Source organism: Macrotis lagotis, chromosome 3, assembly GCF_037893015.1.
Source record: "Macrotis lagotis isolate mMagLag1 chromosome 3, bilby.v1.9.chrom.fasta, whole genome shotgun sequence".
Classification (NCBI taxonomy): domain Eukaryota; kingdom Metazoa; phylum Chordata; class Mammalia; order Peramelemorphia; family Peramelidae; genus Macrotis; species Macrotis lagotis.
In genome coordinates, this window is record NC_133660.1 from 278801928 (window position 1) to 278817922 (window position 15995).

At 37.4% G+C, this 15995-nt stretch overlaps 1 protein-coding gene across 1 annotated transcript; it reads right to left on the reverse strand.

Annotated features, from left to right (window-relative positions):
• Positions 1-8450: 8450 nt before the first annotated feature.
• Positions 8451-13318, reverse strand: LOC141518652 (FAS-associated death domain protein-like). Its single transcript, XM_074230865.1, has 2 exons — positions 11739-13318; positions 8451-10449 (listed from the first exon to the last, which is right to left on the reverse strand). The coding sequence occupies exons 1-2, from the start codon at positions 12040-12042 to the stop codon at positions 10289-10291; spliced, it is 465 nt and encodes a 154-aa protein (XP_074086966.1). The 5' UTR covers positions 12043-13318; the 3' UTR covers positions 8451-10288.
• Between the last annotated feature and the right edge of the window lie 2677 nt (positions 13319-15995).

A 15995-nucleotide genomic window follows, 5' to 3' on the forward strand; every position in this document is an offset into this window, starting at 1 on the left:
CAACACTGCCAACCAATAGTTGTCCAGATTCTGTTGGACACCCTCCAACAAGGGGGACACATCATTTCCCAAAATTGTCCATGCTCTTTGGGGCTACTGTGGTCATTGGGAAGTGTTTTCTCAACTGGCTTCTTTGTCCCCCATGGAACCTGGTGCTATCTTCTGGGGCTCAAGGAAACAAATCAAATCCTTTTTTTAAATTTTTCACAAGACAATGGGGTTAAGTGGCTTGCCCAAGGCCACACAGCTAGGTAATTATTAAGTGTCTGAGGTCACATTTGAACTCAGGTACTCCTGACTCCAAGGCCAGTGTTCTATCCACTGCACCACCTAGCTGCCCCCAAATCTTTTTTTTTCAATCTTTTTGAGCTCAAAGACTAAAATCATGACCCTTTAATCACAGCCATGTTCTTGTCACACCCTCTTAAATCTTTGAGTGGCCCTCATCAGAGCAGTTACCAATGATCTTTTTGTCTTTAAATCCAATGCCCTTTCTTCAGTCTCATTCTCTGGGACCTCTCTTCAGCCATCGACACTGGTGATCATTCTCTTCTTCTTGAGAAGAGGGAATACTCTTCTCTCTAGATTGTTGGAACATTTGCCTCTCTCCTGTTCATCTCCTTCCTCTCAGATTTCTTTGTCTCCTTTGCTGGATTCTTCTCCAGAGAAGTCTCTGATTGTCCCTGTACCTCAGAGCTCTGTCCTGGGCTTTTTGGTCCTCTCCCCTTATATTCTTTTCCTAGTGATCTCATCAACTCTCATGGATTTAATGGCCATCTCTATGCTGATGATTCACAACTCTACTTCTCCTGTCCCAAATTCTCTGTTGACTTTCATATTTTCATCTCTGAGAGCTTTTCAGACATTTTGAATTAGATGTCCAGTTGACATCTTAAATTCAATATATAACACTAGAGAATATAAAATATTTATGTCTATTTGCCAAGAAATACCCAGCAAGTATTAGAACAAAATTGGCAAATATTTTTCGCACTGCTAAAGTCAGTTCTAAATAATTCAAAAAATGTCAATTGCTCATATGCAGATTGAGCTAATCAAATAAAATGACAATTATAATTCAATTAATTTACAGTGACAAATACCAATCTAACTACCAAAATTTATTTTATAGTATTAGAAAGTGTTATAAGTGAATGAAAAGAAAAACCTGCTAGAGTGAGAGAAAAATTGTACACTTTATTCATGAACCTTGCAAGATATACCTTACAAGAATCGGGTACCTCACCTAGGCATGAGGCACAAATTAGTCTGGGAAGTCAGGTAATTTATGGTCTTCAGAAACTCTTTCCCCTCCCTCTTGGATGTTCATAGGCTCTCAGAGTTTGAGTTACAATCTAAGAAGTCCACCCATTCCATGACATGCCTCTAATATGATCCCCCCCACATCATAGGATGCATGATATGCTAATGAACCCCAATCACAGGGGGTGTGTGGGTTAATATTCAATTACCTAATTGTGCAAACTCAGTTGCATTAGGTCAAGATCTCTAGGTCACTCTTGACTGGTTGAGAACCGGTTTGGGGTTTGCTATCCCTGGAATGGGATTAGGAAAACTCTTCCAGTCTTGTGATTGGCTGGGCCATTCTCCCTTTGTAATGGATTCCCTAAGGCTCCCCTACACACTCTGTGAAGACCAACACCCTACATTCTTCACAGAAAGAATTATAAAATTCATCTGGGAGATCCGAAAGTAAAGAATGTCATAAAGAATTAATGAAAGGAACAAATGCAAAGGAAAGTGACCTCACCATAACAGACCTAAAAAATAGATGAAGCAGTTATCATCTAAGCAATTTTGTACTGGCTAAGAAATTCAGTGATGGATCAGTGGAATAGACTGGGTAAGTGAGAAACAATGGTAAATGACTATAGTAATCTACTGTATGATAAACATAAAGACTTCAGCTTGTAGGATAAGAACTCATTAATTGACAAAAACTACTGGAAAAACTAGAAAATAGAATGATAGAAACTTAGTATAGATTCCATAGCAAGATAAGGTCAAGATGGATTCAAGATTAAGCCATAAAGGGTGATAGCATAAGGAAATTAGGAGAGTGATGAATGCTTTACCTGTCAGATCTATGGAGAAGGGAAGATTTTATGACCAAACAAGAGATACTGTGAATAGCAACAATGGTTAATTTTAGTTACTTTAAAGTGAAAAGTTTTGCATAAGCTAAAGCAATGGAGCCATGAGTAGGAAGAAAGTAAAAAAGATGGAGAAATAATATTTATAGTCAGTGTTTCTGAGAAAGGCTTCATTTTCCAATATATAGTGAAAAGAATCAAATTTGTCAGTTTAGAAGTCATTTTCCAGTTAATAAATAGTCAGATGATATAAGTAGGTTGATTTCAGAAAAAAAAAATTACAGCTCTCTTTAGTCATATAAAAAATGCTCTAAATCACTATTGGCTAGAGAAATGAAAATTAAAATAACTCTGAGGTACCACCTTATACCTATCAGAAGGCTAATATGATAGAAAAGAAGAATGGTAAATGTTGGAGAAGATGGGAAAATTGGGTCATTAATGCATTTGGTGGAATTCTGAGTTGATCTAACCATTCGGGAGAGCAACTTGGAACTATGTCCCCCCCAAACAAGCAAATTGACTGATCCAGCAATATCTCTAGTAGATCTGTATTCCAAAAAGGACATAATAAAGGAAAAGGACCTACATGTACAAACATATTTATACAGTTGTGTTAGTAGAAGCAAAGAACTGGAAACTGAGGGATGGCTCAATAGTTGGGAATGGCTAGACAAGTTACATACGATTGTGATACAATACTATCGTGCTATAAGAAATGATGAGCAGGCAGAATTGGAAAAAACCTAGAAGACTTACATGCACTGATGCTGACTGAAGTGATCAGAACCAGAAGATCCTTGCAGCAATATTATGAGATGATCAACTATTATCGACTTAGTTCTTTAACTGTAGCACAGTGATCAAACAATCCCAAAAGTCCATGGTGGGCAATACCATTCACATCCAAAAACTATGGAGTCTGGCTGCAGATTGAAGCAGACTATTTTGACCATATGTTGCTTTCTGTGGCTTTTCCCTTTTGTGCTGTTTCTTCTTTGACAACACGACTACCATGGATATATGTTTACCATGACTGCAAATGTATAACCATATAAAAATGCTTGCCATCTTGCAGAGGGGGATGGTAGGGAAGGAGAACATTTTATAACTCAAAATCTTATAAAAATGAATGCTGTGATTATCACAAAAATGTTTTGCCTGACTACATATATAACTGATATTGAATTAGTAGCCTTCTCAATGAGGGAAGGGGAGTTTGGAGTTTGAAATCCAAAGTTTTAAAAATGAATGTTGAAAATTGTGTTTATATGTAATTGGTGAATTATCAAATATTAAATAAATAAAAAAGGTGAATGTTGAACAGTATCTTTAAATGTAATTGGAAAAAATAAAATGCTATTAACTGAAAACAAATTAATTAAAAAAATTTGAATAAATCCAAAATAGAACCCATTACCTTTCCCCTCTCCTATCTTCCTAGAGGGCACCACCTTCCTCCCACCCTCTTAGGCTCCCAACTGAAGAGTTATCCTGGACTCCTCACTCTCTCTTACCCCCTTGCCCCCCACATCCAATAAGGTGCCAAGACACAATGATTTTACATCTTCAGTATCACTCCAATACTCTCCCCTTCTCACTTCTGACATTGCCCCCATCCTGATCCAGGTTCCCCCAAAACTGCACACCTAGACTATTGGAATAGCTGCTGGAGGGGCCTTGAGTCTCTCACTATGGCACTCCATTTTACATTTAATCACCAAAGAGATTGTGTAAATCACTTTTCTGACCACATAAGCCTCTATTAATAAAAAATGCGGTGTTTGTTCTATGTAACTCCTAGCCCCACCTTTCAGCTTCTTTACATTTTATTGTTGCCTCCAGGACTGGGAGGAAAGAGCCTAGATTCTATTCTCCAAGAAATTGTCAAGGAGAACTGCCCTGATATCCTGGAAACAGAGAGTAAAATAGTCACCAAAAGAATTCATTGATTATAACCTGAAAGGGATCCCCAAACAAAAACTCTAAGGGATTTTGTAGTCAAACTTCAGAATAATCAAGTCAAGAAGAAAATCCTGCAAGTGAACAGAAAGAGGTGATTCAAATACCAAGTAGCCAGTCAGGATTATGTAAATCCTGGCTAGATCAAAGTTAAAGGATCAAAGGACCTGGATTATGATATTCTGGATATCAAGAAAGTTTGCATTATAACCAAGAATCAGCTACTCAGAAAAATTGAGCATATCCTTTTTGGGGACAAAATGGACATTTAAAAAAATAGATGATTTTCAAACTTTCTGATGAAAAGATCAGAGCTGAACAGAAAATTTGATTTTCAAACAGGAGCCTCAAGAGACACATGAAAAAGTAAATGGGGAAAATAAAATAAAATTGCTATTCAATTAAGATTAAACTGGTCACTTCCCTACCTGAGAGGACAATTGTCAAAACTCTTGAGAACTGGAACTCTACTAGAGGGAGAATACTTAGGCTGAATAAATTTATTTTGATGGAATGATTTGAAAAAATTAAAATATTAAGAATGAGGGAGCTTTTCATGAGACTGAAGGATTGGGGAGGTTGAATGGGGTAAATTATATCCCAAGAAGAGACAAAGAGGATCTATTGCAGCAAAGGGAAAGAAGGGAGGATGTGAGAACTGCTTGAATCTTACTGTCATTTGATTTAGCTCTGATTACACGTACACTCAGTTGGGTTTATGTTTCAAGTAGGAGGGGAAAGGGAGGGAAGGGAAGGAGGGACTAATGGAAGGGAGGGAAGGAAGAAAAGAAAAGGGAAAGAGGGAAGAAAAGGGAGGGTGACTGAAAGAAGGGGGGACAAATTGAGGAAGGTGGTATTCAGAAGCAAAACAGTGGTGAAGAAAGATAGGGTGAAGGGAGGGGGAAAAGGTACAAACAGAGGAGGGATAGCATGGAGGGTAATAAAGAGTTAGTAATTATAACTGTGAATGGGAATGGGATGAATCCTTCCAGAAAATGGAAATGGATAGCAGAGTGAATTAAAAACCAGAATCCTACAATATTCTGCCTACAAGAAACACATCTGAAGGAGAGAGATACATACAAAGTAAACATAAAAGACTGGAACAGAATATATAATGCCTCAGCTGAAGCAAAAAAAAGCAGGGGTAGCAATACTTACCTCAGACAAAGCAATTGCAAAAATAAATCTTATTAAAAGGGATAAAGAAAGAAACTTCATACTTTTAAAAGATATCTTACATTATGAAGTAATTTCTTTCTTTTTTTTTTAGTTTTTTTGTAAGGCAATGGGATTAAGTGACTTGCCCAAGGCCACATAGCTAGGTAATTATTAAGTGTTTGAAGCCAGATTTGAACTCAGCTACTCCTGACTCCAGGGCCAGTGTTCTATCCATTATGCCACCGAGACACCTCCTATGAAGTAATTTCGAAACTAAACATGTATGCACCAACTGGTATAGCATCCAAATTCTTAGAGGAGAAGCTAAATGAGTTACAGGAAGTCACAGACAAAAAATTTTTCATCAAAATACAGCACCCATTCCTCTTAAAAACACTAGAGAATATAGGAATAAATGGTGTGTTCCTTAAAATAATTATCAGTATCTATCTAAAACAATCAATGAGCATTATATGTAATGTAGAGAAGCTAGAAGCATTCCCAATAAGATCAAGGGTGAAACAAGTCAGTAGCTTTACTATTACTGTTCTTCAGCATTGTTTTAGAAATATTAGCCTTATCAAAAAAGAAGAAAAAGAAATTGAAGGAATTAAAATAGGTAATGGAGAAACAAACTCTCACTCTGTGGATAATATGATGGTATACTTAGAGAACCCTAGAAAATCATCTAAAAAAACTATTTGAAACAATTAACAACTTTAGGAAAGTTGCAGGATATAAAATAACCCCACAGAAATTACCAGTATTTCTAAATATTACTAACAAGACATAACATGACATGGAAAGAGAAATTTCATTCAAAGTAACAATAGACAACATAACCATAACATAAATTAACTTGGGAGTCTGAGGCAGACTCAGAAACTATATGAAAACAACTATAAAACACTTTTTTGTTTTGTTTTTTTTTTGGTGAGGGGGGCAAGGCAATGGCATTAAGTGACTTGCCCAAAGTTACACAGCTAGACAAATATTAAATGTCTGAGGCTGAATTTGAACTCAGGTCCTCCTGACTCTAGGGCTGGTATTCTATCTACGGTGCCACCTAGTTGCCCTATAAAACACTTTTAAAACAAATCAAATCAGATCTAAATAACTGGGAAAGTGTCCATTGTCAACAGGTAAGCTAAAAAAATAAAAATGATAATTTTACCTAAATTATGTTATTTATTCAGTGCCATACCAAATTAAACTTCCAAAAAATTACTTTTATTAAGCTAGAAAAAATAGGAATTCATATTGAGGAGCAAAAGCTCAAGAATATCAAGGAAAGTAATGAAAAAAATGCAAAGGAAGAAGGTCTAGCCATACCAGATCTAAAATTATATTATAAAGCATCAGTCAACCAAACTATTTGGTACTAGTTAAGAAATAGAGTGGAGGGGGCGGCTAGGTGGCCTAGTGGATAAAGCACCAGCCCTGGAGTCAGGAGGACCTGGGTTCAAATCCGGTCTCAGACACTTAATAATGACCTAGCTGTGTGGCCTTGGGCAAGCCACTTAACCCCCCGGTGCAGGATGTAGACATAAAAGCTGATATCATAAGCCAATTAGGAGAACAAGGAATATTTTATCTGTCAGATCTATGGAAAAGAATGTAGCTCATGACCAAAGAGAACATTATAAAAGACAAAATGGATAATTTGGATTTCATTAAATTGTAAAGGTTTTGCACTACCAGTATCAATGCAACCAAGAGGAAAGGGAATGCAGTAAATTGGGAAACAACTTTTTACAACTAGTGTTTCTGACAAAGTACTCATTTCTAAGATATTTAGAGAACTGATTCAAATTTTATAAGAAAACAAGTCATTCCTCTATTGATAAATGTTCAAGGGATATGAAAAGGCAGTTTTCAGATGGAGAAATTAAAACTATCTATAGATCTTACTCTAAATCATTATTGATTAGGTAAATGCAAATTAAAATGACTCTGAGGTACCATCTCACACCTATCAGATTGACCAAGATGACTAAAAAGGAAAATGATCAGTATTGGAGAGGATGTTTGAAAAATGGGACACCATTGCATTGTTGGGGGAGCTGGTGGAACAATTTGGAATTGTGTTCAAAGGACAATAAAACTGTGCATATCTTTTGATCCAGCAATACCATTGCTAGTCTCTATCCACATGTACAAAAATATTCATAGCAGTTTTTTTCATAGTGGCAAAGGGCATCCTATTGAAAAAAACTGTCATATATGAATGTGATGGAATGTGATGGAACACTTTTTTCAATAAGAAATCTTTAGGTGGGTGGCTATGTGGAGCAGTGGATAGAACACCGGCCCTGGAGTCAGGAGGACCTGAGTTCAAATCCGACCTCAGACACTTAATAATTACCTAGCTGCGTGGCCTTGGGCAAGCCACTTAACCCCATTCCCTTGCAAAAAAAAACCCCTAAAAAAAAAGAAATCATGAGGGATGGGACTTCAAAAAAAAAATCTGGAAAGACTTACATGAACTGAAGAGCACCAGAAGAACATTATAAACACTAACAGCATTGGGTGATGATGATCAACTATGATGGACTTGTTCACTTCAGCAGTAAAATAAACAAAGACTGTTCTAAAAGACTTATGATGAAAATACCATCCATATCCAGAGAAGGAACTGTGTTAAAATGCAGACCAAAGTTTACTATCTTTAATTTTTAAATCCTGTCTTATGTATTATGCCATTTTTTTCTTCCTTTTGGATTTCATTCTTCTTTCACAATATGATTAATATGGATCTATGTTTAGTATGATTACACATGTAGAACCTATGTTGGATTGCTTTCTATCAGGGGGAAGGAGGAGGGATTGGAGGGAAGGAGGGAGAAAAATATAAAATTCAAAACTATAAAAAAAAAGATTGGTGAAAACTGCTGTTACATGGAGTTGACAAAACAAATAAAAATATTTAAATTGAAAAAAGTCATAGTTGATGACATGGATCTATGTTTATACACATATGCTTTATGTTGGATTATTTTCTATTGGGGGGAGGGATGGGAGGGAAGAAGAAAAATATAAAACTCAAAATCTTGCAAAAAAATGATTGTTAAAAGCTACCATTCCATGTAGTTGGCAAAACAAACAAACAAATAAGTATTTATAATAAATGTCATAAATTTTTAAATTATAAAATAAATAAAAATTAATAAGAAAAAATGAGAAAATGAATTTCAGAAGAACCTGGAATTGCTTTCATGAACTGAAACTGAATAAAGTGAGCAGAACCAGGAGAACATTGTACACAGTAACAGTAATGTTGTGACATGATCGACTATGATAGACTTAGCTCTTCTCAGTAATACAGTGACCAAGACAATTCTAAAACACCTGCAATGGAAAATGCCAGCCACATCCAGAAAAAGTCCTATGGAATCTGTATGCAGATCAAAGCAGACTACTTCCACCTTTTTTCGATTTTATTTTTTGCTTTCCCCTTTTTCTTTTTTAGTATAAGTCTTCTTTCACAGGGTGACTAATATGGAAATGTGTATAACACAATTGGACATTTATAACCTGTATCAGATTACTTGCTATTCTAGGGTGGAGGGACAGAGAGACAGGAGGGAGAAAGCTTTGCAAAAATGAATGTTTATGATGCTGAGTGAGATGAGCAGAAGCAGAAGAACGTTGTACACCCTGAAAGCAACATGGGGGCGATGATCAACCCAGATGGACTTGCTCATTCCGTCAGTGCAACAATCAGGGACAATTAGGGGCTGTCTGCAAGGGAGAATCCCATCTATATCTGGAGAAAGAATTATGGACTTTGAACAAAGACCAAAGACTATTACTGTCAAATTAGAAAAAAATGTTATATTATTATGTAATTTTACTATCTCCTACTTTATTTTTCTTCCTCAAGGATCTGATTTCTCTGTCATCACATTCAACTGAGATCGATGTATACTATGGAACCAATGTAAACACTAACAGAGTGCCTTCTGTGGGGGTGGGGGAGGGAAGCAAGAATGGGGGAAAAATTGTAAAACTCAAAATAAATAAAATCTTTCTTAAAAATGAATGGTTAAAATTATCTTTACATATAATTGGAAACTAAATTTTTAAAAAAGATAAAAAAATCTAACCCCCAAACTGACCTTATCTGCCTCAGTATTTTCCTGATGTTTAAAGGCACTGGAGAGGGATAGTGGCAAATTGAATCTAAGAAACCCCCAAGTGGGGCCAGAAAGAGTCCGACACAGCTGAATAACAACAAACAGACGACCAGGACTTTGTGGGCTGAGTCTCTTGTAGGCTCCAAACTGACCACTAGGGTGGGTGACACAATCATTCTGATCCACATGTTAGAGGAATGAAAGAAACCAGCTCCCGGAAGCTGAGGCCCTGTGTTGGAATCCCTTCTTTCAGTTTAATCCTTGTGTGACCTTGGGTGCATTCCTGAACTCCCTGGTCTGAGTTTGGACTATCTGCTAGTTCCAATATTCTGATTTTATCCTAAGTCCTGATTCCTAGAACTTGAAGAAGGTTGACACATATTTTCTTCTTCAGGCTTAACACCTATAGTTTCTTCAAAAGTTCTATTGAATGGGTGAAAAATTCTTCATCAAACAGATGTGCCAAGTACTGAGAATTAAACTTAAAAAAGCAAGGAAGATTCTTGCTTCCCTTCAGGAGCTTATCTGTTCTTATCTGGGGTAGGGAATAAAGCTGTCTATTGGCATGGGCTTTTGGGGAATGAAATCCTGGATTTGTTCAGTTTTCCAGGGCTTGTGGTAGAATTGGAGAGAGGCTAAAGGAGATGGTAGGAAGATGGGGAGAGCAGTGCAGTGAGCCTAGTCTATCTTTGATTTGGTCTGGAAACTCTGAGGACACAAAGGCCTCAGGTTCAGCTTCTCACTGTACTGATGAATCCCAATGAAGACATTTAGCTCAGAAAAATGGTATCTACAGGCTTCTGGTCACCACTGATTGTGGCCTCTACAGAGGTGCATCATCTTCAGTTTTTCTACTACTAGGTTCAGGTGACAGTCCCTGAGTGACTTTTGGATGGTGAGATGGTGGACACTTTATCAATGGATTTTTTTCCAGAGTATTAGGGACTGGTTAAACTGTTCTTTCAGGTCAGGATGAAGTGCATTAATAATCCAGAAAATGCCAAGCTTACGAACCAGCCGTTTCCAATTCCAATCCATGTGGTGACAAAGCATCTGGAATGTGACCTCCAGTTGGGCTGCAAAATAAAAGAACAAGATCCATGTGGTAAGAATTTTAAGATGGAGAAATCTATAAAGTCAGTTTCTAGGGTGTACTACTGACAATCCTCTAATCATCCTTGTACATCCCACAAGTTTATGACCTCAATGCATTCTCTCTTCACAGAAACATATTAGAATCCCTCCCTCCCTTTTTCTTTCATTGCTTCATTTCCTTCCTCTCTCCCTCTTTCCTTTATGTGTATTCATCCTTCCCTTCCTCCAGTCTTCCTTTCTTCCTCCGTCTTCCCCATCCTTTCCTACTTTCTGTCATCTTTTCTTCCTCCCTCCCTCTCTCTATTCTTCCATTCTTTCTTCCCTTCTTTCCCTCCTTCATTTTTGACTTTTCTTCTCTCTCTCTCCCTCCCATGCTTCATTACTTCCTTCCTTTCCTCCCTTCCTTTCTCCCTTTCATCACCCCCAACCTTTCCTTCCTTGCTCCATCAATATCTCCAACCTTCCTTCCGTCCCTCCTTTCCTTTCCTCCCTCCCTTCATTCCTTCCTTTCCTCTCTCCTATCATTCCCTTCTTTTGTCCTTCCTTTCTTCCCTCCCTCTTTTCCTTTTTCCTTTCATTCTTTCCTTCTCTTTCCCCCCTCTTTCCATACCCATTGCTCACACCATCATTTTTCCAGTCACTATCCTTGATTCCTCACACACTCTTTCAGGTCTTATAGATTGTCAGTTGCCAGATCTTGTCAATTCTACCCAAAGAGTTCTTCCAATTGCCCCTTCTCTGGAAGGACAAAGCCCGTGTCTTTGACTTCTTAGAAAAAGACGCCATTTATGATCTCCCAAAGTGTACAAGGATCTACCTTCTAATCTAGGTCACATAACAGACAATGCTATTTAGCCTGATCATTTTAGAGATTTTTTTTTGTCCTGGGTCTGTAGGAGAGACTAGGGGATGTGGTCACTGGGTATTAAGTCTGATCGTGGGGTCTTCCAAGTCATCCTTAGGAATGGGCACAAACTGCAGGGAGGTAGAGTGTCAGACACCTGTGGATCTAGGAATCAGGACTTAGGATAAAATCAGAATATTGGAACTAGCAGAATTTCCCAAAGTAGTTGCTCAATGGCCTCATTCAGATAAGAGGATCCAGAGAGGAAGGGACTTGCTGCAGGTCACAGGAATAAAACTCAGACCTAGGCAGCACAGGATGCTGCCTATTGGACTCCTGCATCCTGATGCTACAAGAGGCTGGTGCTGCATTCTTAGGTGTGACCCCTCATTTTTCTCCCATGAAAGTTGGTGGCAGATGTCCTACCTGCCATCTTTAGATCCAACAGTTCCCCAGGACCATACTTGTTTTCCACAGAATTGGCCAACTCCTGGAGCAGATCTTCCCTCTTTAGGCTTTGGAGCATTGAGGTCAGGAAAGTAGTGTTGCTCACAGAGAGTAAATTCTGCTGCATCAGACATGAGAAGAGCTCAATGCCTTGTTCAATCTCTTTGAGTTGCTTCTTCCCAATTTTCATCTTGCAAAGGAATTTCATGTTTTCCAGTTCCTGCCTTGACAGGTTGGAGGAGATGTGGTGCAGCACTGCAAGGAATGAGTCCTCTTTTTCCATGGCCCTTGGAGTGAAGGAGTGATCCAGTAACTGGAAAAAAAGGATCCAGGAAATTCAGACCAGGAAGGGACCTCCAGCTGAAGTAAGACAAGCATCCCCTTGAAAGCACTGCCAACCAATGGTGGTCCTGACTCAGCTTGACATCCTCCAATTAGAGGAGGACCTATCCCCTTCCAAGACTGTCCATGCTCTTTGGGGTTCTGTGGTCATTCAGAAGGGTTTCTTGATAGTCAATCCTCAGTTGGGCACATGGAATGTGGTTCTATTCTCTGGGGTCTTGGGGAACAAGTCAAATCCTTTTTTTCAACCCTTTAGATACCAAAGATTTAAATCATAGCCCTTTAATCAATGTGATCTTGGTTTTTTCCTTTTTTTTTTTTTGCAAGTCAATGGGGTTAAGTGGCTTGCCCAAGGCCACACAGCTAGGTAATTATGAAGTGTCTGAGGCCAGATTTGAACCCAGGCCCTCCTGACTCCAGGGCCGGTGCTTTATCATCTGCACCACCTAGTTGCTCCCCAATGGGATCTTCTTACCACTCCCTCTTAGTTCCTTGACTGGCCCTCCTCAGAGCATTTCCTATTGATCTCTTTGACTCCAAATCCAAAGGGCCTTTCTTCAGCCTCTTTCTCTTAGACGTCTTTGCAGGTTTTGACCCTGGGAAATCACTCTTCCCTTCTTGATTCTCTCTTCTCTCTAGACTTTTGGGACATTCCCCTCTCTCCTAGTTCTTTCAGACTTCTCTATCTCCTTTGTTGGATGCTTCTCCAGATCACACTCTCTAAGTGTGTCTCCTTGAGGTCTCTGTCCTGGCTCTCTTGTTTTCTCCCTTTATACTTTTTTCTGGTGATTTAATCAGCTCACAAGGATTTAATGACATCTCTATGTGGATGATTCTCAAATTGGTTTCTCATGCTTCAAATTCTCTGTTGACATTTAATTTCTCATCTCTTAAAGCGTTTCAGACATTTTGAGTTGGATATCCAGTCAACATCTTAAATTCAATAGCAAAGTAAGAAAATATAAAATGTTTCTGAGTCTCCTTGCCAAGACAAACCCAGGAAGCATTTGAAGAAAATTATAAAACACTTCATACAAATAAAATCAGATCAAAACAACAGGAAAAATATGAATTGTTCAAGGTTAGGATTAGCTAATACAATAGAAATGACAATTCTACTTCCATTAATTTGTTTATTCAATGCCATAACAATCAATCTGTCAAAAATTATTTCATAGTTAGGAAAAAATATCAAAATTCATTCAAAAAACAGAAAGTCAAAGATGGCAAGGAGATTAATGAAAATAATGCAAAATAAGGTGATCTCACCATAATATCCAAAATTACTAAAAATTATTATGCAGTTTTCATCAAAAAATATGGTCCTGCCTTAGAAATAGAGTGTGGATCAGTGGAATAAGTTAGATTCATAAGACACACAGTAGTAAAGATCCATCATGATCTACTGTTTAATAAATACAATCCAACTTCTGGGATAAGAACTCACTATTTCATTAAAACTGCTGACGAAAACTGCAATATAGTAGAAAACTTTATAGGCAGAAACTAGCTAGAGACCAACATCTCAGACTCTATACCAAAATAAGGTCAAAATGGGCACATGATTTTGTCATAAAGGTGAAACTGGAGCTAATTAGAAGAAAAAGGAATCATTTACCTGTCAGATCTAAGGAGAAGGAAAAAATTAGGAGCAAACAAGAGCTAGAGAGCACTGTGAATGGCAAAAATGTATAATTTTGATTATGTTAAATTGAAAAGGATTTGCATAAGCCAAAGCAATGCATCCATGAGTAGGAGCTAAACAGAAAGAAGGCAGACAATTTTAATAGCCAGTGTTTCTAAGAAAGGCCTCATAAAGAACTGAGTCAAATTTGTAAGAATACAATTCATTTTCCAAGCGATCAATGGTCAAATTACATGAACAGGCGATTTTCAGGTAAAGAAATTAAAACAATTTCTAACCATATGCAAAATGCTCTAAATCACTTTTGGTTAGAGAAATGCAAATTAAAACAACTCCGAAGTGCCATCCTGCAATTCTCAGATTAGCCAATATGACAGAAAAGGAAAATGCTAATTTTTGGAGAAGATGTGGGAAAATGGAAACACTAATTCATTGTTGGTAGAATTCTGAAGTGAACTAACCATCCTGGAGAGAAATTTGGAACTATGCCCACAAGGCAATCACACTGTACATACCCTTTGATCCAGCAATACTCCTACTAGATCTATATCCTAAAATGGTCATTATAAAAGAAAAGTCCCTACCTATACAAAAATATTTATAGCAGATGTTAGTGGTGGCAAAGAATTGTAAATTGAGTGAAGGTCCATCAGCTGGAGAATGACTATCCAAGTTATATATGATTGTGATGCAATACTATTGTGCTGTATGAAATGATGAGCAGGCAGAATTAAGAAAAGCCTGCATCAACAAGCATTATATTCAACGGGGAGAGGATAGAGACATTCCCAATAAGATCAGGGGTGAAACAAGGGTGCCCATTATCACCACTACTATTCAATATTGTATTAGAAATGTTAGCAGCAGCAATTAGAGAAGAAAAAGAAATTGAAGGAATTAGAATTGGGAAGGAAGAGACAAAACTCTCATTCTTCGCAGATGACATGATGGTCTACCTAGAGAATCCCAAGAAATCATCTAAAAAACTACTGGAAACAATTAGCAATTTTAGCAAAGTTGCAGGTTATAAAATAAACCTTCATAAATCCTCAACTTTTCTATATATGTCTAGTAAGAAACATCAGGAAGAACTAGAAAGAGAAATCCCATTCAAAGTAACCTCAGACAATGTAAAATATTTGGGAGTCTATTTGCCAAGACAGACTCAGAATATTTTTTTTTTAGGTTTTTGCAAGGCAAATGGGGTTAAGTGGCTTGCCCAAGGCCACACAGCTAGGTAATTATTAAGTGTCTGAGACCAGATTTGAACCCAGGTACTCCTGACTCCAGGGCTGGTGTTTTATCCACTGCACCATCTAGCTGCCCCCCAGAATCTTTTTGAAAACAATTATAAAACACTTCTCACACAAATTAAATTAGATTTAAATAACTGGGCAAATATCAACTGCTCATGGATAGGTAGAGCTAATATAATAAAAATGAATTCTACCAAAACTAAACTATCTGCTTAGTGCCCTACCAATCAAAATTCCAAAAAATTACTTTAATGAGTTAGAAAAAATTGTAAGTAAATTCATATGGAGAAATAAAAAGTCAAGAATTGCCAGGAGCTTAATGAAAAAAAATGCAAACAAAGGTGGCTTATTCCTACCCAATCTAAAATTATATTATAAAGCATCAGTCATCAAAACTGTTTGGTATTGGCTAACAAATAGAGTGGTGGACCAGTGCAATACACTAGGTGTAAAAGCAGGAGATGATTATAGTAATCTGCTGTTTGATAAACTCAAAGACTCCAGACATTGGGATTAAAAACTCCCTCTTTGATAAAAATTGCTGGGATAATTGGAAGTTAGTATGGAAGAAACTTAGATTAGACCAACACCTCACACCCTTTACCAAGATAAGATCCAAATGGTTACAGGACATAGACATAAAAAACAATACTATAAGCAAATTAGAAGATCAAGGACTAGTCTACCTGTCAGATCTATGGAAAGGGGAGCAGTTTATGACTAAGGAAGAGTTGGAGAACATCACCAAAAACCAATTAGATGATTTCGATTACATTAAATTAAAAAGCTTTTGTACAGATAAAACCAATGTAATCAAGATCAAAAGAAATGTAGTAAATTGGGAACCAATCTTTACAACTAATGATTCTGACAAAGGACTCATTTCTAAAATATACAGAGAACTGAGTCATATTTTTAAAACAAAAAGCCATTCCCCAATTGACAAATGGTCAAAGGATATGCAAAGGCAATTTACAGATGAGATCAAAGCAA